Source organism: Lithobates pipiens, unplaced genomic scaffold (assembly GCF_037356315.1).
Source record: "Lithobates pipiens isolate NorthernLeopardFrog02 unplaced genomic scaffold, aLitPip1_a1.2 Scaffold_8, whole genome shotgun sequence".
Taxonomy (NCBI): domain Eukaryota; kingdom Metazoa; phylum Chordata; class Amphibia; order Anura; family Ranidae; genus Lithobates; species Lithobates pipiens.
In genome coordinates, this window is record NW_027507903.1 from 363,359,486 (window position 1) to 363,385,392 (window position 25,907).

The window sequence follows — 25,907 nt, forward strand, 5'->3', positions numbered from 1 at the left end:
GTATGTATGTCTAGGGCAAAACATTCTTCTATATTTAGTGAACTGCTGTATTTTAAGGTACTTCGTTTTTGATTAAAATGTTTTCTTTAAGAGGGATTTCTATGCATTCTATGGTTAACATTTGTATGACCCAAAGATTTAGGTGTATGAGAAACCTTAAGTTTTCTGCTTGAAGAGCATCTAGGACATGGAGAATATCACTTTTGTCAGGAGAGCACTTTAAAACGTATTTGTAATATATGTGCAATACACAAAGCTACTTGCTCGCTGTCAATGAACAGGCATCTCTTACAGAATAATATAGCTGGTACTCTTTATGACATGAGCAGTAAGAAATTCATGGTGGTGTTGAAGGGTACATTCAGATGTCAAAGCATGCTGCCCTCTGTAATGGTGAAAATGAAAAATATATGAATCTCTCATCCAACTATATTCTTTTTGCCGGTATTGAATGGAGACGTACTAGCCTTCCAAGTCCTGAACTGGCAATTTCTGAGTAGTTTGATTGCCTGCTTTATTGTTTGCAAGATAACTGTAAGATTGGCAGTGACAGGGTAATTTAGTGAAGATTGCAATGTCAGACTATATCCAAGGGGGCTTCACTGGGACAATGATGTGATTCTCTTGACTGACAGGCCAATGGGATATCGGTGTGCCAATTTAAAGTTCAATGTCTTCAAAAAAGAGCTTGTGTGCAGAAGCCCATTATCATGCCACAGTTTATGAAGTCATGTGGGAATAATGGGTTCACAAGAACTAACAGACATAAAAAGTGTAATGGGACACATATATGTTCAAATAGAAGGTGATCACACCTTTGCAAAGTTGTGTTCTTCCATCATTAAGATGTGTGATCTACAGTCTAGAGGAAAAAAGTTTAGGGGAGAGATGAAGGGAAAATGTATAGAGAGAATTCAACAACTAAGCTAAAAGACATTTATATAAATATTATTTTAATTTCATCTATCTGTATTTGTTATGCTTTCTTACCCTTAACTGTTAGTGCAAACAGCATGAATAGAGCACAACCAGGGTACCTGGGACCCACAACAAAAAGAGAGAATGAATGAAGCATGCTGTGGTGTGTGTGGCTTACCTTTAGTTGGTGTGGTAAAATGTAAAATGAAACAGAGATGGCTTATTCTAAGTCAGTATAACATGGCATAGAATACAACTACAATTTGCAAGGACTGAAACAGAGTGCTCACTTAATAGAATGCCTGCATATTGCAGGGGAATACTATAGAACCATTTGACAAACTACTCACACATAGCAAAAGACCATCAGAGACTGTGTATATTCATTTTAAATGTAAAGCTCACAAAATACAGTGGTCAGGGATGTGTAATCTACAGCGGGGGTCTTCAAACTATGGCCCTCCAGTTGTTCAGTTTTTCCAGGAACTACAATTCCCTTAACGCCTAGTAATGTCGGAGGCATGCTAACATAGAGGGGTGTTTAGAGTCAGAAAACAAAAGTCGAACACCCTTAAAAGTAGAATTTTTGGTGCCCAGTGCCCATGAGGCCTACAAAGTTCTACAATCAGGACTATGTAATATACAGAGTGTGGTGCCCATCAGTGTGTGATTTGCATATAGCATACAGAGTGGTGAGGTTAGAAATAGTTAACATATAGCAGTCACTACTACAGGTCATTACAACAGTCAGAAGAACAGCATTATTAGAAAAAAGTCGTGAATGACAACCTACATGTTGAGCTAGGCACAAATTTAGAGTAAAGCCAATCTGTCACATGTAAAGCAAGCAGCCTTACTCTGAAGGGTCTTTCTAATGTCCTTGTTACATTTATACAAGCACACACATGCTAGAGCATATTTGTCAAGATACCAGAGCACTTATGTAAACACAGGGAAAACACACAAACTCCATTATGAATTCTGATTGCCTAATTTCATGAAATGCATAATTACCCATAGATCAAACAAACTGAAAATGCACATTTAAACTAATAGAAAATTGACAACTGGCCAAAAGATGAGACAAATCGATTCAGCCCCCTCTGATTTTTTACAACATAATGAAAACCACTTGAGGGACTATTATTAAAGATCAACAAAATATAGTTGTTCAATCCACAGCAGCACGTTATTTTACAGTATATTTACAGTATAAGATTGATGTACCAGTAGAGAGCTGTGGATTGTGGAAAAAATATGGTGAAAAGGCAACAGATTAGCAAAAGCAAAACAGTGAATAAAAAAAAGTCAATATGCCACTTTAAAGAACTAGGTCCGACAGTCTTCCCGACGAACTTTCGGCGGAGTTTTGATGGAACGATCGGACTTGCCTACACAAAAACAGACTAAGTCCATTGGAAAATTTGTTCATTTTGAACGTGATGACGTAAGACAGGACTAAAAAAGGAAGTTTAAATAGCCAGTAGCCAATAGCTTCCCTTGCGTCGTATTTGGTCCATCGGACCAGCATACAAACGAACGGTTTTCCCGATAGGAATTGATTCAGTCGGACAGATTTTAAACATTTTCTATTTCTAGGTCCGTCAGATTTTTTAAATGAAAAACGATCGGATTAGCCCACACACGATCGGAATGTCGGACGGACTGATTCCATCAGACCTAGTCTGCCAGAAACTCCAGTCATGTGTATGCGGCATTACTATTATCTATGCATGTTCTCACATCTGTTTTGTCCATTGCTTGCTTTTTTCCTCTTCATTCTATATAAGATGTGTAGTTCATTTTTGGGGAGGACTAAAACCTGTTACATGGTTATTGCCTGATTTTCCAGCACAACCTTTACATATTGCCCAGTGCTAATGAGGAGAATGTCATTCTGACATGAGGACTAAGCAGCAACACAGCATGAGAAAATGTGGTCACTCAATGTGAAGATTCAGAGACCACAGCTCATTCTTGCAACACATGACATTTTCCATAAAATTTCCAGCACAAGAATTGTATTTATTGTCAAAATCTAGTTATACAATATATTTCTTTAAATTATTTTTACTTTTGTTGAAATATGGTAAAAGTAAAAAAAAAAAAAAAAATGTTCAGAGCAGCTTTAAAAATAAGAAACTATAAGAATCAATCAATAGTTCCCTTGAAAAAAATTACAAAAAATCAAGTTCGACCTTTCTTTAAATAGATTCCTTAGCCTGACAAAGACAAAAAAAACTAACAATTACATAGTCAGAATGTTTAAATGATTGCTCTGCCAGTGGCAAGAATATCCTAATTTTTATTATGGGCTCCAAGAGCATGATATACAATTTCCATGACAATGATTGTGCCTCTCTTTTAATTTCCTTAATTTGGTAATAAGGGATTTGTTGATGAGAACTTCTGATCTGCCCTAGAATTAAAGTAACACAGCAGGACATAGATAAAAGAGTTTGGTATTGTCAGTGTGGCTGGTAGTATGCAGCTGCTGGATGCTGATTTACAAAAGAACATTTATCAAAGTACAAAACAGTTCCTGGTTAACTTACAGTATGAAAACTGGTAGAAAGAAATGTGTCTGCGTAGCCTACGCTATTTAATAAATAAGTGACATGCTGAAATCTGTATGCCATTTTTGGGAGACTGCGTGCAACCATTGTCCATCACCTTTATTATGGATTTTAACTCGTAGTTGCGGTACAGGGAAGAACAACAACATGATCTTTGAAACAGAAGTTTTGTACAGTTGTGAAAAAAGTGTAGTTTGGTAAAGATTGTGAACACAAACCTGGTAAGTATTTACCCTTGCTAGTGTAGGGGTTTATGTTGATGAGTTTTGGGCCTTGTCAATGGGAAAAAACAGCTTTAGGATTTAATAAGCTTGTACCTGATTGAATGATGGAATGCGGCAGAGCTTTACCACATTCACTAAGCTCTGGGGAAAATTAGTGCAACTGCACTTGCAAAGTACACAGTCGTTAGCAACTCAACCCTACCCTACCACATGTAAAACAAGTAACAGTAGAAAACTTGCAATTTAGCTTCTTAAATGTTATCTCTGACTCAGAGTATAAGGTCTCAACATGGCCCTGTGTCTGACCATCTTTTGCATTGTAGTATTAATCTGCACATTGGTTTATATGACAGAAGTGCTATTTTATGCAAAAAGTTAAATTTATTTTGGTAGTGAAAAACGTGTGAACATGTACCTTTTTAAAATAAACCTATGCTTTATCCATACAGGGCAAAGAAACATGTACAAGTTAACTTATTCCTCCACACTTACCTTCCTTTTACTCTCTTGTTGCTCTGTTCAGTTAAAAGGAATAGGTCATAGTCTTGCTTAAGCTACAAGTCTTGGGTGTTATAGTTTACACAAGGCTAAGGAGTCCCCATGTGAGAGCCTTGATTGGCTTAGTGCTGTCCCATGGAGTCAGTCACATGGCCTTCCATATCCAAAATGCTGGGCGTTTCCTTTTTTTACACTGATACTGAATGGAGCAGGGGAGAAAAGAAATGGTAAGCATATGTTGGAGTGGGGTGGGAATATAATGCAAACCTGTTGCTTTGCCCTAAATCTCCTAGATTGTAAGCTAACGAGCAGGGCCCTCTGATTCCCCCTGTCTTGAATTGTATTGTATTGTAATGTCTGCCCTAATGTTGTAAAGCGCTGCGTAAACTGTCAGCGCTATATAAATCTTGTATAATAATAATAATAAATCAATTTTCTTTAAGATACATTATTTCTTTAAGAAGTACAATTTAGAATATTGTAGTTATTCCATACAAGCCTTATTCAATATAAAAAGGTAACAGAACATCAGCTGAAAATCTGTGTGGAAGTGTGCAGACAATAAATGTGGTCCTGATAAAGTTGAAGAAAGGGACTGATTTATTAAAATGAGGTGCAGTGAAAATGTCCACCAGCATGCAAACACTCAGTGTCTTTCAAATTCTCCCTCAGCTTGTGATTAGATGTCCGATATGTATAAAAAGAAACTTAGCAACAGCCCAAAATAAATGTGGAGGCCTATATACAATAAATGTTGTCCCAGGATACTTGACACAAAGGTCTGATTATTTGTGTGAGATTAAGTTATACTGTGTTCACAGCAAGGGTCCAACAGAAGCCCTATGTTTTTCTCTTTCTGCTTGCGATTGAATGTTTGACATTTATACAGGTTAACATCACCTTTCTTCAAACTATAGTAAGTGTGGTCCAGGCTGATTCTTGTTGGTAGATTCAGTTGACTTTGCTTTTTGTACAGCACATCCATTTAATAATGTTTTAATATGCATATCTATTTATGCCATTTAGATGGACTTGTGGATTGTCTGGACCCAGACTGTTGCCTTCAAACAACTTGCCAGTCAAGTTTACTTTGCCGTGGATCGCGTGATCCTCTTGATATCATCCAGCAAAGCCAGTCAGGCTCACCAGCAGTAAAGTCATTTTATGACCGCATCAAACTCCTGGTTGGAAAAGACAGTACGCACATAATTCCTGGAGATAATCCATTCAACAGCAGGTACAAAATAGAAAGATTATTATGGATTTGGAGGATCATGTGTGTGTTTAAAAGAAGATTAATTTACCAGCTGTGGTGGTTTCTTCAAAAAGAAATACTGTAAATAGCAAATACTAAAAGCAATATTTACATGCATTTTACATTTTGCTTGTCTATTTTTTTTTTATTTCAAGTTGCAAAATTTACTGCAAGTGGTGAAAGTAACATATTTGGTGCACAAGGTGCATCATTTTTAAGTGCTCCTCTGTTAAATAGTAAAAGTATTTTCAGTAATAATCAGAAAATGAAGCAAATAATTTCAATGGCTAAAAAAGAAACATTATGCATGTTGCATTGGTGGTTGGTGGAATAATTCCCATTACATTTATAGTCAGTAGAGAGGTGGCCCCTACATTGATGGTCAACGGCGAAGTGCTCCCTTACTTTAGTGGTCAGCAAAAAAGTATAATTTTACATTAATGGCCAATCGAACAAAGGCCCCCTGATGTTGGTAATGAAAGAAAGAATGCCCCCTTACATTTGTGATCAATATGATTAAGAATACCTGTGACATTAGTGGTCAGTGGGAATACAATTATTTCCTATATTGGTGGTCGTCGAGAATGCCCCTTACATTGATGGTCAGTGGGAAGAATATTATATTTGTGACTGATGGGGAAAATGTTCTCTAAAAAGACCACTTAAAAGATCATTTGTGTCAGTGGTTACTTATTGAAAGAAGAGAGGGGACAGGAGGACCCCTGCTCTGCTTTTAATACGCCATTGATTACATATGTTTATATATATTATTGTAAAGTTGTCAGTGCATCCTATTTTTGATTTTTAATTTACTTGAAAACATCTAAAGTTTAAAAGCGGTACTAAACCCAAAATGAAAAATGTAATATATTGCAGCTTACCAATGATTACATGTAGTGGCTCTGTTAGTTTTCTTTTTTAGGCTTTTTCAGACTATGCATTAATGCATGCGGAATATATAAATGTATACAGTATATACATATTTATTTACATCCTTATTTATAAAACATCCACTGGAAACTACAGACTTAGGATGGGTCCCAAAGATTTTAGGCAGATCTGTAGAAATAAAAGGAAAACTGTTTCTGCCTGCTGGAAACAATAAGGTTTTTTTTATTTTTTAGAGATAAACACAGCTGCAGTTTTTGAAGGGAATCTTTTTTTATAATGTTTAATATAGAAGGGGGAGTTAAGCAGTCTTTTGAGTATTCCTCTTGGATCAACTTGTAGCAACCAAATTCTTGGTACTCAGTTAGACACTTGGTTGATTTCTGGCTGTCTTTGAACCACTTGGCACCTTGTTCTTTGCTTAAGGATAGAGATTTACTTTCTTAAAAGCCATCCCACATACCGTATATTATTCCCTAGAACATTACTGAAATCAAGGAAGAATATGTAATAAATATACTAAAAGAATTACAGATTTAGTGTATTCATTTTTTTGGTGGTACTTTTATAAGATAGGTCATCATAACAGAAACCAGTTCTCCGAGTGTGTTAGGAATCTGTAGTGTCCAGGGCATGTACACATATATACAGTACACTATACAATACACAGGTGCCATGCATATTGTGGACAGATTAAACAGAGCAGCTTGGGGATTCTAGGTGGAGGTAAAAGCTATATAATCCATGGACCATAGACCATGGACCATAGAACATGTTGTCTATTATTTACGATGTATTTTCTAGGTAAAAAAAACCCAGCTAACAGGCCAGTATTATGTTTATTGCCAATCCCAGTGAAAGCATTTTTAAGTCTCAGAACATTTGCTAACCACATTTAAATAAATAAAATTACAATGAATAGTGATTTTTATTCAGATCATTTCGAATCTGTCTGAAATTTGCAGTGCAAAGAAGGTAAAAAAATAATAAAATAAAACTACTTTGCCTCTGTATATATTTTGTTCTTATTTACACGTCGTTACAAAGAACAAACAGATAAATCAATAAATTAATACAAGTAACAGTGTTATCATGCTGATCAATATATCATTATAAGTATTGCCTGGCTAATAAGGTAGCCAGAGTATTTCTGTTTCTGAGTCAGGTGGTTTAGTTTCCATTTGTTGAGGTTATGACATATCCTGAAGAAGGTTTTAAACTGTCAGTCCAAGATCAGTTTAGATCGGTCAGGACTGTAGAGAACATTATGACCTGTTAAGGCTAGTAGTAACTTAGCACCACACTTTCCTTCATCATCAACCTCTAGTTAACTTGCTAAAGAATATTTTTTAAATTGTTAGTTTTCATTTCTCAAGAGAAAATTGCCTTACTTCATTGGATCATTTTGTGAGGAAATAGAATAAAGAGAAATTTAAGCAATGAGCTGAGCAATTAGAGGGTGATAACATATTCCTATGTAGGTGTGAATTAAAGCAGACCAAAATTCTTTATTACTACAGTTATAAACATATTTTTGTACTTCCAATTAAGACAAATATGCCAAGAAAACACTAGTTTTTCATCGGTGGTTTTCACTGATAGAAAATACGTAATGGTATAACAGACTGATACTCGAAATGCATAGGATTGATTCACAGGCCTGTGACAAGGATTTTTTTTTAAATCTATATTAAAGCGTGCTTCATAGTGTTCCATTTGCACTAAGCCTGAGAGCTAGTTCAGGAGGTTTCGGTGTCAGGAATCACTGCTTATATAGAATTATTTTTTTAAGTGGTTACATACTGTATGGCTAGAGAGCTATCTTCCTGGTAATTTGCAATGTCTGTGAGCCCTTTCCATTATTTTCCTTTTATAAACAATTACTAAAGAAATCCTGGTTTGACCCATGTAAACAGAAACCCTTTTCTTGAATACTGTTGCTAAGGCACATTATAGCTACTTAATGAGTTATATCCTGCATCACATAAAAGCAGTGACCTTTACTTTGCAATTGCCCCTTCTGTATTATTGTTATTATAATTATAATTGTTCATACTTGAATTTGGAGCTGCTAGCTGAGACAGGTTCACAATTTTCAACGGAGAAACATGTTTATGATTACCAGTCTTTCCTTTACCGATGGGTCCTGGGTTGTCCTACAGTTTACATGTAGGCAAAATATTTTTGTTTTGTTGGGAAGGGGTTAAAACTACAGCCAAATATGTATTTGATGTCTGTGTACAATTAGTGATATGTCCCTTCACATCTTTTGCAGAGATGCCTTTTCTTCAAAATACAGGGAAGTCTCCTCTTAGATTTTTGTCAAAAAGACAGGTGTCTCCACTGGAAAATTTACTCTCCATTCCTATTCTGATGACAACTGTAAATTTTGGTTTCCCCATACTTTCTTTTAAGGTTACAATTATCCAGGACATCCAGGACAAATAGAGAGTGTAAATATCTGACAGGGGATCTAACCCTTCCACAAAACATAAAAAAAAAAAAAAAAGAATTGGCCACAGACACTTAAAATGAAAACCTAACATCAGATAAATATTGCATTGGCAACCTGCTTCCAAAACTTTAAAGTTTATTTCCAAAACTTTTTTTTGAATTCTTTATCCATGGATTCATTATTTATTTTTTTATAATGGATAAAGCAACAGTAAAATATAAAATTTGGTGGGCAGAAACCCAGAACTCCAAGGTGAAGAAGAACAAAGTTGGGAATTATAGAAAATAAATCATGCAGTTGGATCATCCAAACATCCAGCCTATGTGATCTGGATAATATTTTGGAAACTGAGCATCAGAAGTTGTCCACTTCTGCCAGTTCCGAACATTTTATACTGAAGAAGGATCTGCAGCATGACTATGAAATAAGTAAAAATGCATATCAGTTTATGTTGCATTTTGTATTTTGATGTACATGGTTTTCCATTATTGCTAAAACTGTCCTTTAAAATGTATATTTTACAGTATAATCTGGTCTTTTATATTTCACATATCTAATTTAAATTGCAACAGGTTTGAGAGTTTGAGATTGAGAGTTAAACTTTTTGGGTTATTTTTGTTTTCAAGCTGAAAGATCAAGTATAACTTGTCCATGTGCCTATCATAAATAAATGCAATATTTTCTAGGCAATGCTAAAGCAGTTTAAAAGTAACATGCACAAAGCGTATATATAAATATAAAATACAGCAAATGTTGTTTTGTTATTTCTTATAATTAAGTACTAATAGTCTTTTTTTTTCCAGTCTTGTCTCACTAATAAGAGGACAAGTTATGACCACAGATGGAACACCATTGGTTGGCGTCAATGTATCTTTCGTGAAATATCCAAAATATGGCTATACCATAACACGTCAAGATGGCACGTAAGTATCTTCCACTTTCATCGTTTTTGAAATGTTGTGACTTTGAGAGATTTTTTTTCTCAGTATTGATGTAACTAAACAGTTGAAGGTTTTATATCCAACATGCACATCTCAAATACTGTAGGTCTCTATTGTTAATATATACTATTTATAGATATATAGATATAGATCTATATATATACATATAGATATATATCTATATATATAGATATATATATATAGATATATATATATATCTATCTATATCAATCTATATATAGATATAGATAGATATATATCTATATATATAGATATATATACCTATATATATACAGTATATATATGGTATATGTACATTTTCTACTGAACTGAGCCCACTACAATTTTACTTGAAAACCACTGAAACCATTGAAACCACTGATGAAAAGCAGTTTTTTTGAAATTAAGAATTAAAATAAAAAATAAAAAAATGTTTGAGGCCAATGACCAAAACATTCCCAATCTAAAATCTCTTATTTTGCAGTTCAAAGAAAAGTGCATTTACTATACTGTTTTAAAAAATTAAGTGATATTACAGATTTAGCAATGGAAAAATACTTTTTTTTCTCTAGTTTCAATTTGATTGGATTTTCCACAAGGAAAGTTTATTGGTTTTATATGGAAAATGTTTTATGTTTGGGCCATTTTCTGTAACCAGTTCAATTACTTAATGTTTGTAGGTTTCAAACCAGCTAAACAAATTATTTGTGTAGCAAAACAAAAATGGTGGAAAATCTTTTTGTAAGAATACAACTACAGCCAGAGTAGAATATACTGTTTCCCAACAGAATGCTGCAGAGAAGGACTGCTACCAACTTTGTAAAAGCAGCTGTCTTCCTGTAGCAGTACAATAGGGAAAGTAAATTTATATCAAGCAGTATATGGTAAATGAGGTAGATGGATTAAAATGTAGTCATATTATTTTGTGCACAATGAATAATGTGTATACAGTGGTGTGAAAAAGTGTTTGCCCCCTTCCTCATTTCCTGTTCCTTTGCATGTTTGTCACACTTAAGTGTTTCGGAACATCAAACCAATTTAAACAATAGTCAAGGACAACACAAGTAAACACAAAATGCAATTTGTAAATGAAAGTGTTTATTATTAAAGGTGAAAAAAAATCCAAACCATCATGGCCCTGTGTGAAAAAGTGATTGCCCCCCTTGTTAAAACATACTATAACTGTGGTTGTCCACACCTGAGTTAAATTTCTCTAGCCACACCCAGGCCTGATTATTGCCACACCTGTTCACAATCAAGGCATCACTTAAATAGGAGCTGCTTGACACAGTAAGGTCCACCAGAAGATCCTTAAAAGCTACACATCATGCCGAGACCCAAAGAAATTCAGGAACAATTGAGAAAGAAAGTAATTGAGATCTATCAGTCTGGAAAGGGTTATAAAGCCATTTCCAAAGCTTTGGGAACCACAGCGAACCACAGTGAGAGCCATTATCCACAAATGGCGAAGACATGGAACAGTGGTGAACCTTCCCAGGAGTGTCCGGCCGCCCAAAATTACCCCAAGAGCGCAGCGACGACTCATCCAAGAGGTCACAAAAGACCCCACAACAACGTCCAAGGAACTGCAGGCCTCACTTGCCTCAGTTAAGGTCAGCGTTCATGCCTCCACCATCAGGAAAAGACTGGGCAAAAATGGCCTGCATGGCAGAGTTCCAAGGAGAAAACCACTGCTGAGCAAAAAGAACATCAAAGCTCGTCTCAATTTCTCCACAACACATCTTGATGATCCCCAATACTTTTGGGACAACATTCTGTGGACCGATTAGACAAAAGTGGAACTCTTTGGAAGGTGTGTGTCCAAGTATATCTGGCGTAGAAGGAACACTGCATTTCATAAAAAGAACATTATACCAACAGTAAAATATGGTGGTGGTAGTGTGATGGTCTGGGGCTGTTTTGCTGCTTCAGGACCTGGAAGACTTGCCGTGATAAAAGGAACTATGAATTCTGCTGTCTACCAAGAGATCCTGAAGGAGAATGTCCGACCATCTGTTCGTGTACTCAAGCTGAAACGAACTTGGGTTCTGCAGCAGGACAATGATCCTAAACACACCAGCAAGTCCACCACCGAATGGCTGAAGAAAAACAAAATGAAGACTTTGGAGTGGCCTAGCCAAAGTCCTGACCTGAATCCTATTGAGATGTTGTGGTATGACCTTAAAAAGGCCGTTCATGCTCGAAAACCCTCTAATGTAACTGAATTAGGACAATTCTGCAAAGATGAGTGGGCCAAAATTCCTCCAGGACGCTGTAAAAGCCTCATTGCACGTTATCGCAAACGCTTGGTTGCAGTTGTTGCTGCTAAGGGTGGCCCAACCAGTTATTAGGTTTAGGGGGCAATCACTTTTTCACACAGGGCCATGATGGTTTGGATTTTTTTCACCTTTAATAATAAACACCTTCATTTACAAATTGCATTTTGTGTTTACTTGTGTTGTCCTTGACTATTGTTTAAATTGGTTTGATGTTCCGAAACACTTAAGTGTGACAAACATGCAAAGGAACAGGAAATGAGGAAGGGGGCAAACACTTTTTCACACCACTGTATATAATAATTTTATAACAATTTGAATAATCTCTGTATACATTGCTCTAAAACAAGTATGTCGAACTCAGAGGGAACAGTGGGACAAAATGAGATAACTAAACTATTCATTGTGTCTATTGAGGGGCACATACTGTATACTGTACTTAATTCCTGAAAAAAAAATGGTGCTTCATAACTAAGACCCTGTCACCAGATCAGTCATTTCAACAACAATCTTCCCATAAGATTATATATTCCTCTAAAATATTTATGCTTATTATTTATCTGTTAAAGTCCCCCTTGTGTACACATCCAAAAACCCTAAGACTGCATCCGCCATTTTAGAGTAGACCCAAAGCTGTCACTCAAATGACACTCTACAGTATTCGCTATTCTTTCTCCCTTGGCTTCTACATAGAACGTTGTATAGGGAAGTGAGGGGATGCAAAAGAGGCTGGGCCTACATAGACAGTAACTACGCACTCCCAAATATGAAATGAGGAGTGGATCTGTACTAGGAAATGAACTTGTACCTGATGTAGTAAAATTTGACAGCAAGTTCAGTGGCACACTGCAAGTAGATAAAAAAAAGAGTGGAAAATAATGCTGCAAGTAAGTATTTTAAATAATTAAAGTGGTATTAAACCCAAAAGCAAACATTTATTATATTGCAGTATACCAATTCTTAGATGTAGTGTCTGCATTCGTTTTTTTTTTTCTTTTGTGATCATTATTTCCTTTATTTTCATTTGGTGATCCAGCCAATAAGTCTGTTGTTGCAAATGTAGCAGTTAGTGTGTCGTGATAAACTATTTACCACTGACAGGGGTGTTTACAAAGATCAGATTTTATTTACCTATGTAAAACCTTTATCAAGAAAGGAAAAAACAGTTGTTGTATCTGCTTGTGTAACTGTAGTGTGAGCCAGAGTTTGGCTTCAGTTTGTTAGCGTATTTTAATATGCTACCTTTCCCCTGAATTAAAGGGATTATAAGGTCAGAAGTTTACAGTCACTTTAACAATGCTACTGTCCTAATATACTTCTGTGCTCCCTCCTCCAGAGTGGCAGCACTCTAATACAGGAGGTGGGTTACTTTCCAGATTTCAAAGGAAAACAGAGGGGAAAAAAAACTAAAAAAGAAAATGAATGCAGCCACCACATTGAAGGATTGGTAAACTGCGCTGTATAAACTCAGTCAGAGAAGAGTTCAGCTTTTGACAGTCTTCTTGTTTACCATATTACATTTTTGGTTTTAGGCTCAATAGTAGTAGGGATAGTCGCAGGTAGTATCAGGAAGTCAGTTAAGGTAGGGTGACAGCCAGACTCGGGCGACGTGGGTAGCACCTGTCACTGCAAGAGTTTCTCCATTCCTTTATATGTGCAAAATACCTTCTGGGAAAGTGACTATTATACAGCCGATGAGATATATCTGATGCCTTGTTATACGTGACAGCTAATGATACGATCGGTCTTCAGGTTATATGAGATGTGCTTTTAAACCAGGGTTTTCTGGTAAGTGCATAACCTATAGGGATTTGCACAGGAGGTGTGGTGGTGGACTACTGTGAATCTGAACAATCTGCTAGCAACTTTTGCCACTTTTTGACTTACAGCACTTTATACTGGCAGGATTTGTGCTGAATATGAACTATTATTCAATATACTAATGGACTATTTTTTTGTTTCTGGCATATGTGATACCATTTACGTTTTCAGTTTGAAATTGATTATATATATTATAAGGTTTCTTACTGGGTGCAGCTTAATATTTTGTGTCACATTTCAAATTTAAACTTACAGTTGGATGTTTAAGTTTTAAAAGCAATAGGGCCTTAGTGCGGTTCACCATTTGGTGACTGTCTTGGGCTCCATTTTTGGGTTCTTTTTGATTAATATAGCAATTATGTTTTACCGTGAGCGCTGAGGGAGTAGGACTTTTAGTTTTCTAATATATTGCTCTTATTTCTTTAGGCTCAATACGATTTAAATCTTTGTTTGCTTTAACTGCGATTTTGTGAGAGGGTCTCCTTAGCATTATAGTAAAAATGGCAATTTACCATATTTACTATCAGAGGGGGGGGGGGGGGGGGCATACAAAAAAGACTGAAGTGTTTAGCTGCTTTAATTTTTTTATCTTTTTATCCTTAAATGACTGAGGGTTGCAAAGAAGAAGCAAGAGGGCTGTATGTGGCCCTAAAACCACCAGCCTAGAGCATATACAGCATATACACTGAGCAAAATTATAAATGCAACACTTTTGTGTTTGCCCCTATTTATCATGAGCTGAAAGAAAATCTATAACTTTTTATGTGTATACACAAAAGGCCTATTTCTATCAAATATTGTTCACAGATCTGTATAAATCTATGTTAGTGAGCACTTCTCCTTTGCCGAGATAATCCATCCACCTCAAAGGTGTGGCATATCCAGATGCTGATTAGACAGCATTATTATTTCTCAGGTGTGTCTTAGGCTGGCCACAATAAAAGGCCTTTCTAAAATGTGCAGTTTTACTGTATGGGGATGGGGTCCGGGGGGTCTGAAAACCAGTCAGTATATGGTGAGACCACTATTTGCCTCACGCAGTGCAGCACATCTCCTTCGCATAGAGTTGATCAGGTTGTTGATTGTGGCTGTGCAAAGTTGATGGATATTGGCAGGGACTGGAATACACAGTCGTATACGCCAATCCAGAACATCCCAAACATGATCAATGGGTAACATGCCCAGTGAGTATGCTGGCCATGCAAGAACTGAGATGTTTTCAGCTTACAGGAATTGTGTACAGATCCTTGTAACATGGGGCCGTGCATAATCATGCTGCAACATGAGGAGATGGTCGTGGATGAATGGCACAACAATGTGCCTCAGGATCTCGTCACGGTACTTCTGTGCATTCAAAATGCCATCAATAACATGCACCTGTGTATGATGTCCATAGCATATGCCTGCCCATACCATAACCCCACTGCCACCATGGGCCACTTGATCCACAATGTTGACATCAGCAAGCCGCTCACCCACACAATGCTATACATTCAGTCTGCCATCTGCCCTGTACAGTGAAAACCAGGATTCATCCGTGAAGAGAACACCTCTCCAAAGTTCCAGATGCCATTGAATGTGAGCTCTTGCCCACTCAAGTCAGTTACCAGGACAAACTGCTGTTAGGTCGAGACCCCGATGAGGATGACAAGCATGCGGATGAGCTTCCCTGAGACAGTTTCTGACATTTTGTAAAGAGATGCTTTGGTCTCAGAAGATCTTGGAGGTGAAGATTCTGGATGTGGAGGTCCTTGCGCGGTGTTGTTACACATGGTCTGCGGTTGTGAGACCAGTTGGATGTACTGCCAAATTCTCTGAAAAGCCTTTGGAGATGGCTTATGGTAGAGAAATGAACATTCAATTCAAGGACAACAGCTCTGGTGGACATTTCTGCAGTCAGCATGCCAATTTGCATGCTCCCTCAAAACTTGCAACATTTGTGGCATTGTGCTGTGTGATAAAACTGCACATTTTAGAGTGGCCTTTTATTTTGGCCAGCCTAAGACACATCTGTGCAATAATCATGTTGTCTAATCAGCATCTAGATATGCCACACTTGTGAGGTGGATGGATTATCTTGGCAAAGGAGATGTGCTCATTAACACAGATTTAGACAGATTTGTGAACAATATTTGCGAGAAATAGGACTTTTGTGTACACAGAAAAAGTCATAGATCTCTAAGTTCAGCTCATGATAAATAGGGGCAAACACAAAAGTATTCTTTTTTATATCATCAATGTGATTCACTGTTTTAGCTATGGGACTGGGGCAGAACTTTGCTTTAAAGTGTAAGTAAACATCCCAATCTTTTTCAACCAAGGAAGCTGCCATCTTTGCCTTTGTTTAATACAACTTCCATGATGCTGGACATGTGATCAGTTATGACCCCAGCCATTGGGTGGTTAGACAGTTTAGTTGAGAGCACAACCAATGGGAGTGTTACATTTCCAGCATGTGCCTGAAGTGAAACTGTTTTATAGATGGGTTTTCTTCTGCTTTAACCTTCCTAGCGGTAATCCTGAGTCTGGCTCGGGTTGGGATTTTCATTACAGGAGCGGTAACCCCGAGCCAGACTCGGGATCGCACCGCTCGATGCAGGGGAGGACACAGGGAGAGTTACTCACCTTGTCCCCTGGATCCAGCGATGTCCACCGCGCTGTGTGATCGAGCTGTCCTCCGCTCGATTCACAGTGCCGAATGCCGCCGAGCTCCGTTCCCTGCGGCGTTACGACGCACGGGAGCGGAGAACGGCGGCAAATTCAAAAAAGTAAAAACACACAAAACACACACAGCACTGTAATCTTACAGATTACAGTGCTGTATTAAAAAATACACACCCCCTTTGTCCCTAGTGGTCTGTGCAGTGCCCTGCATGCACTTTTATATTATAATAGAAAAAAGAGGGAAAAGCCGCGCTTATCAAAAAGAATTATAACAAACTACAAGGAGCAGCAACCCAAATGTTATACTACATTTGGCATAAAAGAAAAAAGAGTGGGTTGCGCTACAAAAAATTACTAAACAGAAAATACACCTACGTGAAAAAGCTCACAAAAACTTTGACTTAATAATTTGTCTATCCTATGCGGAAAAGTTTGAAATGCAAGGAAATTTAGACTATCATATAAAGATAGAAAATGCTAAATCAGTGAAGACAGCACATATACCTTGATATAGTTCACAAAAAACACCCTTAATGGTAGTGAATACTCAAATGAATGTGAATAATGAAGAAAAGAAAATACCAACTATACCTAAAGATGGAATCGTATTAGGTATCAAATAATAAATAAATATTATCAGTAAAGACACCTTAAATAATATGAATTATCATAATGTGATGTGGACCTGCAAGAAAAACAGTATAACATCCAATAGCCCGTTACCTTAAAACATTAATGAAACATTGATATGAAAATTGATTATGAACATAACATAGAATATTGGAATGTTCATAAAGTTCGTATAAAGTCTCTATTTGCAAAGTATTCCACGGTGAAATAGTGACAGCATATATACCGTATATACTCGAGTATAGGCCGACCCGAATATAAGCCGAGGCCCCCAATTTACCCCCAAAAAAACTGGCAAACTTATTGACTCGTGTATAAGCCGAGGGTAAGACATGCCTGTCCATCCCTGTGTGTGTGTCCGTCCATCCCTGTGTGTCCGTCCATCCCTGTGTGTCCGTCCATCCATCCCTGTGTGTGTGTGTGTCCATCCATCCATCCATCCCTGTGTGTGTGTGTCTCCATCCATCCATCCATCCATCCATCCCTGTGTGTGTGTGTCTCCATCCATCCATCCATCCCTGTGTGTGTGTGTATCCATCCGTGTGTGTGTGTGTGTGTGTGTGTGTGTGTGTGTGTGTGTGTGTGTGTGTCCAGCCTACCTGTGTCCCGAGCCTATGTCCCGAGCCTCCGTCCCGTGCCTTGCCTCCTTGCCTCCGTGCCTCGCCGCCGTGCCTTGCCTCCGTCCCGTCCCGTCCCGTCCCGTCCCGTGCCGTGCCTTGCCTTGCCTCCGTCCCGTGCCCTCTTCGTCGGCGCCTCGGCGGCCATTGTAAAATTCAAAAGCTGCGCCGCCGCCTTCGCCTGTGATAGGCGGAACACTGAATTTCCCAGCAGCCTGTGTTCCGCCTATCACGTACATCGTATCATCCTCGTCCGTAGTACGAGGATGATACGATGTCCGTGATAGGCGGAACACAGGCTGCTGGGAAATTCAGTGTTCCGCCTATCACAGGCGAAGGCGGAGCCGGAGGCGCGGCTTTTGAATTATAGAATGGCCGCTGTCTGTCTGCTCGACACGCTGATCGAGCGGGCAGACAGCGATGACTCGAGTATAAGCCGAGGGGGGCACTTTCAGCCTCAAAAAAGAGGCTGAAAATCTCGGCTTATACTCGAGTATATACGGTATCCAAAACGAACGTGACTCGTGTACAGCCTCCACCAAAGATATTACTGCCGCTTACCGAAGATGAATGGTTCCTTATTATAGAGAACCATGCAGAGCAGATGACTGATTCCCCCAGTCAAGGGTTTTCACGGATGGATGTGAAGAAACTCCGGAACCCGTTCGCCTCTCAATACACTCCCGAGAAATGAAGATTAAAACAATCGTTAAGCAAATCTGAGCCGGCCGGTCTCGATTCGCGCCCAATACTACCGTAAACAAACAACACGAGATGGTGGCGTCAGGACGTCGCTCCTCCTCCCATCTCGTGTTGTTTGTTTACGGTAGTATTGGGCGCGAATCGAGACCGGCCGGCTCAGATTTGCTTAACGATCATTTTAATCTTCATTTCTCGGGAGTGTATTGAGAGGCGAACGGGTTCTGGAGTTTCTTCACATCCATCCGTGAAAACCCTTGACTGGGGGAATCAGTCATCTGCTCTGCATGGTTCTCTATAATAAGGAACCATTCATCTTCGGTAAGCGGCAGTAATATCTTTGGTGGAGGCTGTACACGAGTCACGTTCGTTTTGGATATATATGCTGTCACTATTTCACCGTGGAATACTTTGCAAATAGAGACGTTATACGGACTTTATGAACATTCCAATATTCTATGTTATGTTCATAATCAATTTTCATATCAATGTTTCATTAATGTTTTAAGGTAACGGGCTATTGGATGTTATACTGTTTTTCTTGCAGGTCCACATCACATTATGATAATTCATATTATTTAAGGTGTCTTTACTGATAATATTTATTTGTTATTTGATACCTAATACGATTCCATCTTTAGGTATAGTTGGTATTTTCTTTTCTTCATTATTCACATTCATTTGAGTATTCACTACCATTAAGGGTGTTTTTTGTGAACTATATCAAGGTATATGTGCTGTCTTCACTGATTTAGCATTTTCTATCTTTATATGATAGTCCAAATTTCCTTGCATTTCAAACTTTTCCGCATAGGATAGACAAATTATTAAGTCAAAGTTTTTGTGAGCTTTTTCACGTAGGTGTATTTTCTGTTTAGTAATTTTTTGTAGCGCAACCCACTCTTTTTTCTTTTTTTTTACTTTTATATTATAAATACTGTTTTTTCTGCCTGGAATTTGGAGATTGTCCATAGCAACCAAAACATGTCCCTTTTTCAGTTTTTTTTGGATTTGATTACATTATTGAATCATTTTTTATTATTCTTTATTATATTATAAACTTTATCATACCCGGGATGTCCGCTAGACTCTGGTTTGAAGAGATTTCAGAGCGTTATTCCTAAGAATTACAGGACTACAAAATAAAAGCCAAATTTCCATGCAAAATAATTGTACCACTTTCAGCACCTTATTCCAGACTGAATCATACCGCCAGGGAGGTTAAAGGGACCCTTTCAGCACAGAAATACAGAAGCTGTGCCACTGCCAGCTGATTTTAAAGTTGCCAGATTTGTGACATCATAGACAAAAGAAAAAATGGAGCACCAAAAAGATGAGTGTATGATTAACTGGATGTCATGGGTATAAAAAAAATACACTTTATTTGTAATAGCAAACTGTAGAAAGGGAGTCTTCCTTTGCTGACTTCTCCTTCTGAAGACACTGGTCCACAAGTACTGGTTTCAGTACTTTTTGGGACGGTTCACAACACAATTACTGCATTCTGCATGCGTTTCTGCATGCATGTATTTGAGGCATTCCAGTGTATTATTTTATGTATTTTTGATATGTTCCATTTCATTTTTACCCTCTTTTTTTCTATTAATTTTATTTGAAGACAATTTTTGTGTGATGGATGTGTGATCCAGTGCATTTTTATGTTTTTTTCTGTGTTCCAGATGCATTCTAAAAAGAAAAAATGCAACATTTTTTACTATTGTTGACTGCATTGGAATGCGCTGAACTGGTGTGAACCAGGGCCATTTGAATCCATGTTAAACACTGTCAATGCGTTTTTGATGCAGAATAACAATGCAGTGGATTGCATTTAGTGTGAATCAGCCCTTTACGTTACTGGCAGAAAACAAGTATTCAGATAAAAAGGGAGTTCTGACCTCTCTCTGATTCCAATCTGCATGCTTGTTTCTGGTCAGTGTCTCGGTGTCTCACCATACTGCCAAAGCCAGAAGCAGCCAGGCAAATATATATTTCAGAAGGGCAATAGCAATGCCAGATTTTGTATTTCTCTCTGTACAGGTTTAAAAACATTTTGCTATGTAAAAAAATTATTAAAATTACTCATTCAGAGAAGGGTTCAGCTACTGCTAGTCTTCTTGTTTATTCTAATAACAATACTGATATATATATATATATATATATATATATATATATATATATATATATATATATATGAAAAATGAATACTAAATTAAATCAACTTACTGTGGTTTATTTTGTGATGTTATGTTGTTTTTAGAAATTATATAGAAAGACATTTGGCATAAGACAATGATTACTTTGCTTGACTATTCAACTGTGAATACATTCATGAGTAATCACTGAAAGGGAACCAACATTAAAATTATATGTTTTTGCTCTTCTCCTTTGTATATATGTAGAGTATGTTTGAAAGGGTTAAAAAAGAAAGGCTGGGTATGAAAAACAATTGAATCTATTATTTTATGTGGGGAAAAAGGCACTATGTGAATATTTGCAGGTGCTTTCATGACAACAATACTATAATTTTTAACATGTAACATGTTTAATCTGTAAGTGGTGCTATTTACTCCTTCTACTATGTTTACTTTTTCTGCTTAAGAACTACTAAAAACATATATAACATTTAAAATGCCAATGAACACGTCTCTGCACTAGCAACTAACCATGAAAAACAAAAAAGCCTGATTTACTAAAGGGAAAAAAATTACTAACAGTAATATGTTACTGCACTTCTAGTTTGCACATTCTAAAAACCCACTGAGGAGTTCATTCATCTCATAATTTACAAGGGATGGATATTCTTCCATAGTTCTTGATCAAACATTGGACAAATCTCTGGCTAGCCACACCAAATCACCTGAGACAATTATACAAGTACACAAGTACACAAGTACCACCATTACTGGTCCACATCCTAAAGGATTTTTTGGTGAAAGCAGATCCCGCATCTAAATATGCAAAGACCCCCTTTAATATTTTGAAGAACATAGGATGGTATAGATGCTATGAATGTAATGTATGTAGCTCACTAATATGTAGTGAACATTTCACACACCCACATAAGGGCAATTGTATACATGACTACCTGAACTGTAACACAGAGTACTGTGTCTACATACCAGCCCCCCACCCATAGACCCCACAACCACTGGGCAAGGGTTGCGGGGATGAGGCCCTTGTCCCCATCAACATGGGGAGAAGGTGCTTTGGGGACCCCAAGCATCCTCCCCATGTTGAGGGCATGTGGCCTGGTATGGTTCAGGGGTGGGGGGCGCTAACTTGCCCCCCTCTTTTCCTGCAGCCTGCCAGGTTTGCGTGTTCGGATAAGGGTCTGGTATGGATTTTTGGGGGACCTGCACAATTTTTTTTAATTTTGGTGCAGGGTTACCCTTAAATACCATATCAGACCTGCCGCAGCAGCACTTTGCAGGTGGTGTTAACCCTTTCGCCGAATAGCGCCGCAAAGTTGACGGTAAAGCGCCTGTAAAAATAGTGACGCTTTACCGCCGATGCACCCACCACCCCAGTGTGAAGGGGGCCTAAAACAATAAATTACACATGCAAAAATATGTGAAGGCAGAATATGTTGTCACCAAAGTTACACTGCATACAGCCTAAGATCATCTCCCAAGCATGCATTGGAAGGGAACAAACAAAAAAAAGATAACATATATACCCAAAAACATGACTGGATGTTTAAAATTCAGTATTTACCTTACTCATTGATCTCAGTGAACAAACACTAGGCTTCACCTAGTAAATAGTCTTATAAAAGACTTTGGGAGTTATTTATGCATGGCAAGTCCACTTTGCACTACAAGCGTAAACTACAAGTGCAAAGTTCACTTGAAATTGCACTAAAAGTGCACTTGGAAGTGCAGTCGCTGTAAATCTAAGGGGTAGATCTGAAATGAGGGGAAGCTCTGCTGATTTGATCATCCAATCATGTGCAAGCTAAAATGCTGTTTTTTTATTTACTTGCATGTCCCCCTCGGATCTAAAGCGACTTTCCTTCCAAGTGCACTTTGCTCTTGTAGTTTGCACTTGTAGTACAAAGTGGATTCGCCTTTCGTAAATAACCCCCACAGTGGAAGCTACATAAACATATACATACAGACAAACATAACATAAGGTCATATCAGTCATATCATAACATGTTGGATTGGGCAAAAAGCTCATACCTGTGGATATAGCCAAATGGCCTTGACCATGTTGCTAATAATATATTAAAGGAAACTTGTAAAAATGTGAATATGAGCCATGTTATTGCTAAGTTTTTCATCATTATCTAGACATATTAAGTCTCTAACCTGAACTAGGTATGCAGCCAGTCTTGACCTCTTGTCATTCATGCATGTTTCAGATCATTACTAGGTAATGAAGTCAGGTTAAGGATAACAGCCTGGGTGCATGCAATTTTAAAAGTAAGTCTGCAACGACATCTGTCGTGCATTTATAAAATATAATTATACCATTGCAAATGGTGAGTCAAGTACAACATCTATTAACTAGCAAAAAAGTGCCTATTTGGGCACAGTAGGGATTAAGGATATAATGTGAATTGTCTTTGTAACATCAACTGTGAAGCAAACTATTAAGTCAGATAATCGCAGACCATTTATACAAGAGAGAGGAGCGCTGCATGTTCTTCTAACATGTGACTACTATTAAGCTCATTAAGAATGTAAGAAAGAATTCGATGGTTAGAAAGGCAGTTTTATTAGGTTCTAATAGAGTTAATAAAAAAGTTACATGTTGGAAGAACATGCATCACTTCAAAGACATCTTGTGAATTGCTGGGATATCTAATTACAAATGCTTTCCAAACCACATTCTGTATGGTTTTAGATAGAGGTAGATATAAATATATATATTATATAATATATATATATATATATATATATATATATATATATATATATATATATATATATAGAAAGGCCAGTATGGTGGCATGAAATTATGGGAGGAGCCCGGTGGAGTATATAACCAGCCCGTTCGCCTATCCTCCTCGTCAGTTCCGGTGCACGATATCTGATACGTCAGATATCAAGGGCCGACTATCCTAGACCAGACGCAGTGAGCCTGTTCGTGAGTTCCCGCGTTGTTCGTCTCCGTCTTGACAAACTCGTCTTCCCGTTCATCAGCGTCCGTGGGTTTCGCCGTCGGAGTGTCGTCATACCCGTCGAATTTGTCGTTACACGTTGGGCCGGCTGTCGCAGGTAGGGCTTCGGCACCCCCTTTTCAGTTCATGTATTACAATGTCCCATCAACATTCCCTGAACTCACGAACCGCTCACTTCCTTTCAGTCGAATGTTTTACTGTGGCTCTCGTACTCATGTCACTGTTTCTACTTTCGATGTAGTCGTTATCACCTTTCGGCATGTTCGATCACGCCACGTCAGGCGATTCATTCGCAAGTACGGCATTCGAAACCATTCGACTCCCCGAGCATTTCTATTAGTATCGGTCGAATCGTTCGACTCACAGCCGACTGCTTGTTACGACAAAGCAAGCAGTCCGCACGTATCGGTTGGTCTGCTCCAGTTCGAGTATATCTCATCAATCATGCAGTTATGTTATGTATCTCATTTCATCTCATTTCAAGTCATTTCAGTCCCAGTCATTTCTACCATTTCAAATCATTTCTGTCACTAGCCGCGCTCCGGCGCGAATCCTGTCGCACCTCTGGTGCACCGATTCGCTTTGAAGTGCCCCAGGGTTCGGCCTCATTTCTGTACATGCTCCAGAGACTGAGTCACTCGCAGGTTCACGCACGGTCCCTGATTCTTGTCTTTGTCATGGCATACCATTTCTGTCACTTATTACGCTCCAATTCAAATCCTGTCGCATTCTTCTATGCACCGATTCGTCCTGGTGTGCCCAGCTGCTACGCCTCATTTCGGTACATGCTCCAGAGACGGATTCTTTGTAACCTACAGTCCAGTCGTTGAATCCTGTCTCTGTCATGGGATATCATTTCTGTCACTTATTACACTCCAATTCAAATCCTGTCGCATTTTTTATGCACCGATTCGTTCTGGTGTGCCCAGCTGCTACGCCTCATTTCAGTACATGCTCCAGAGACGGATTCTTTATTGTTACCATCAGTCCAGTCATTGAATCTTGTCTCTGTCATGGGATATCATTTCTGTCACTTATTACGCTCCGATTCGAATCCTGTTGCATTTATTTATGCACCGATTCGTCCCGGTGTGCCCAGCTGCTACGCCTCATTTCAGTACATGCTCCAGAGACGGATTCTTTGTTGTAACTATCAGTCCAGTCGTTGAATCTTGTCTCTGTCATGGCATATCATTTCTGTCACTTATTACACTCCAATTCGAATCCTGTCGCATTTTGTTTTTTATGCACTGATTCGTTCTGGTGTGTTCAGCTGCTACGACTCATTTCAGTACATGCTCCAAAGACAGGATTCATCTGTTTGGTTCATGGGCTCGTCCTCTGATTCTTGTCTTTGTCATGGGTTTTCATTTCATTTCACCTATCACGTTCCGGTACGAATAGTCACATCTGTGTACCAAATTCGTCTCGGGGTGCCCCAGGAATGGCCTTATTTCAGTACATGCTCCAGAATCTGTTTCGTGCTCGGTCGCAAGTTGTGGCATGGCGATCTGGATCTCTGTCATGGCAGGTTCTCTCATTTCACTGTCACATACCGCTTCCCGGTTTGGGTCCAGTTGATTCTTCAATGTTTGGACGCCTACCGGGGGCCTTGCTCCTCGGCCTCATTTCATTATAAGTTGCCTCGGAAGGGAAACACAGCTTCGTTTAGGCGTGTCTCCCTGTTTTCTCCACATACAAGCGTAAACTTCTTGCAATCGTTGCAAACACACATCCAAGCGTAGACTTCTTGCAATCATGGCAAGCACGCATCCAGACATAGACTTCTCGCAATCATTGCAAGCACACATTCGAGCATAGACCTCTGGCACTCATTGCAAGCATGCATTCGAGCATAGACCTCTTGCAATCATTGCAAGCACGCATTCGAGCATAGACCTCTTGCGATCGTCGCAAGCACGCATTTGAGCATAGACCTCTTGCACTCGTTACAAGCACGCACTCGAGCGTAGACCTCTTGCAATCGTGGCAGGCACGCATTCGAGCATGGACCTCTTGCGGTCGTTGCAAGCAGATGTCCAGGCACAACTCGTGGCAATCATTGTTGGCAGGCACTTCTGGCTGCTCGATAGGTTGCTTTGGGGAAAGCCTGGATACCTTCCTAAAGGTACGTTGTATTACGGGGTACTTATATTTATAGATATAGTTGATCCAGGGAAAAATCCGATTGCCTCTCGAGGGGTCAGGAAGGAATTTTTTCCCCTGCTGTAAGCAGATTGGGCTATGCTCTGTTGGGGGTTTTTTGCCTTCCTCTGGATCAGCTGCGGGCGTAGAATTGGGTGTGTCAGGTTGTGTGATA

At 38.6% G+C, this 25,907-nt stretch overlaps 1 protein-coding gene across 3 annotated transcripts in view; it reads left to right on the forward strand.

Moving 5' to 3' along the window:
• TENM2 (teneurin transmembrane protein 2) overlaps positions 1-25,907 on the forward strand; it is a 1,738,186-nt gene that overhangs the window by 1,535,811 nt on the left and 176,468 nt on the right. For all 3 annotated transcript variants that reach the window (XM_077473475.1, XM_077473476.1, XM_077473477.1), the window contains 2 exons: positions 5,243-5,453; positions 9,618-9,737. In XM_077473475.1, the coding sequence (XP_077329601.1) occupies positions 5,243-5,453; positions 9,618-9,737 (331 nt within the window). The remainder of the gene's footprint in view (positions 1-5,242; positions 5,454-9,617; positions 9,738-25,907) is intronic.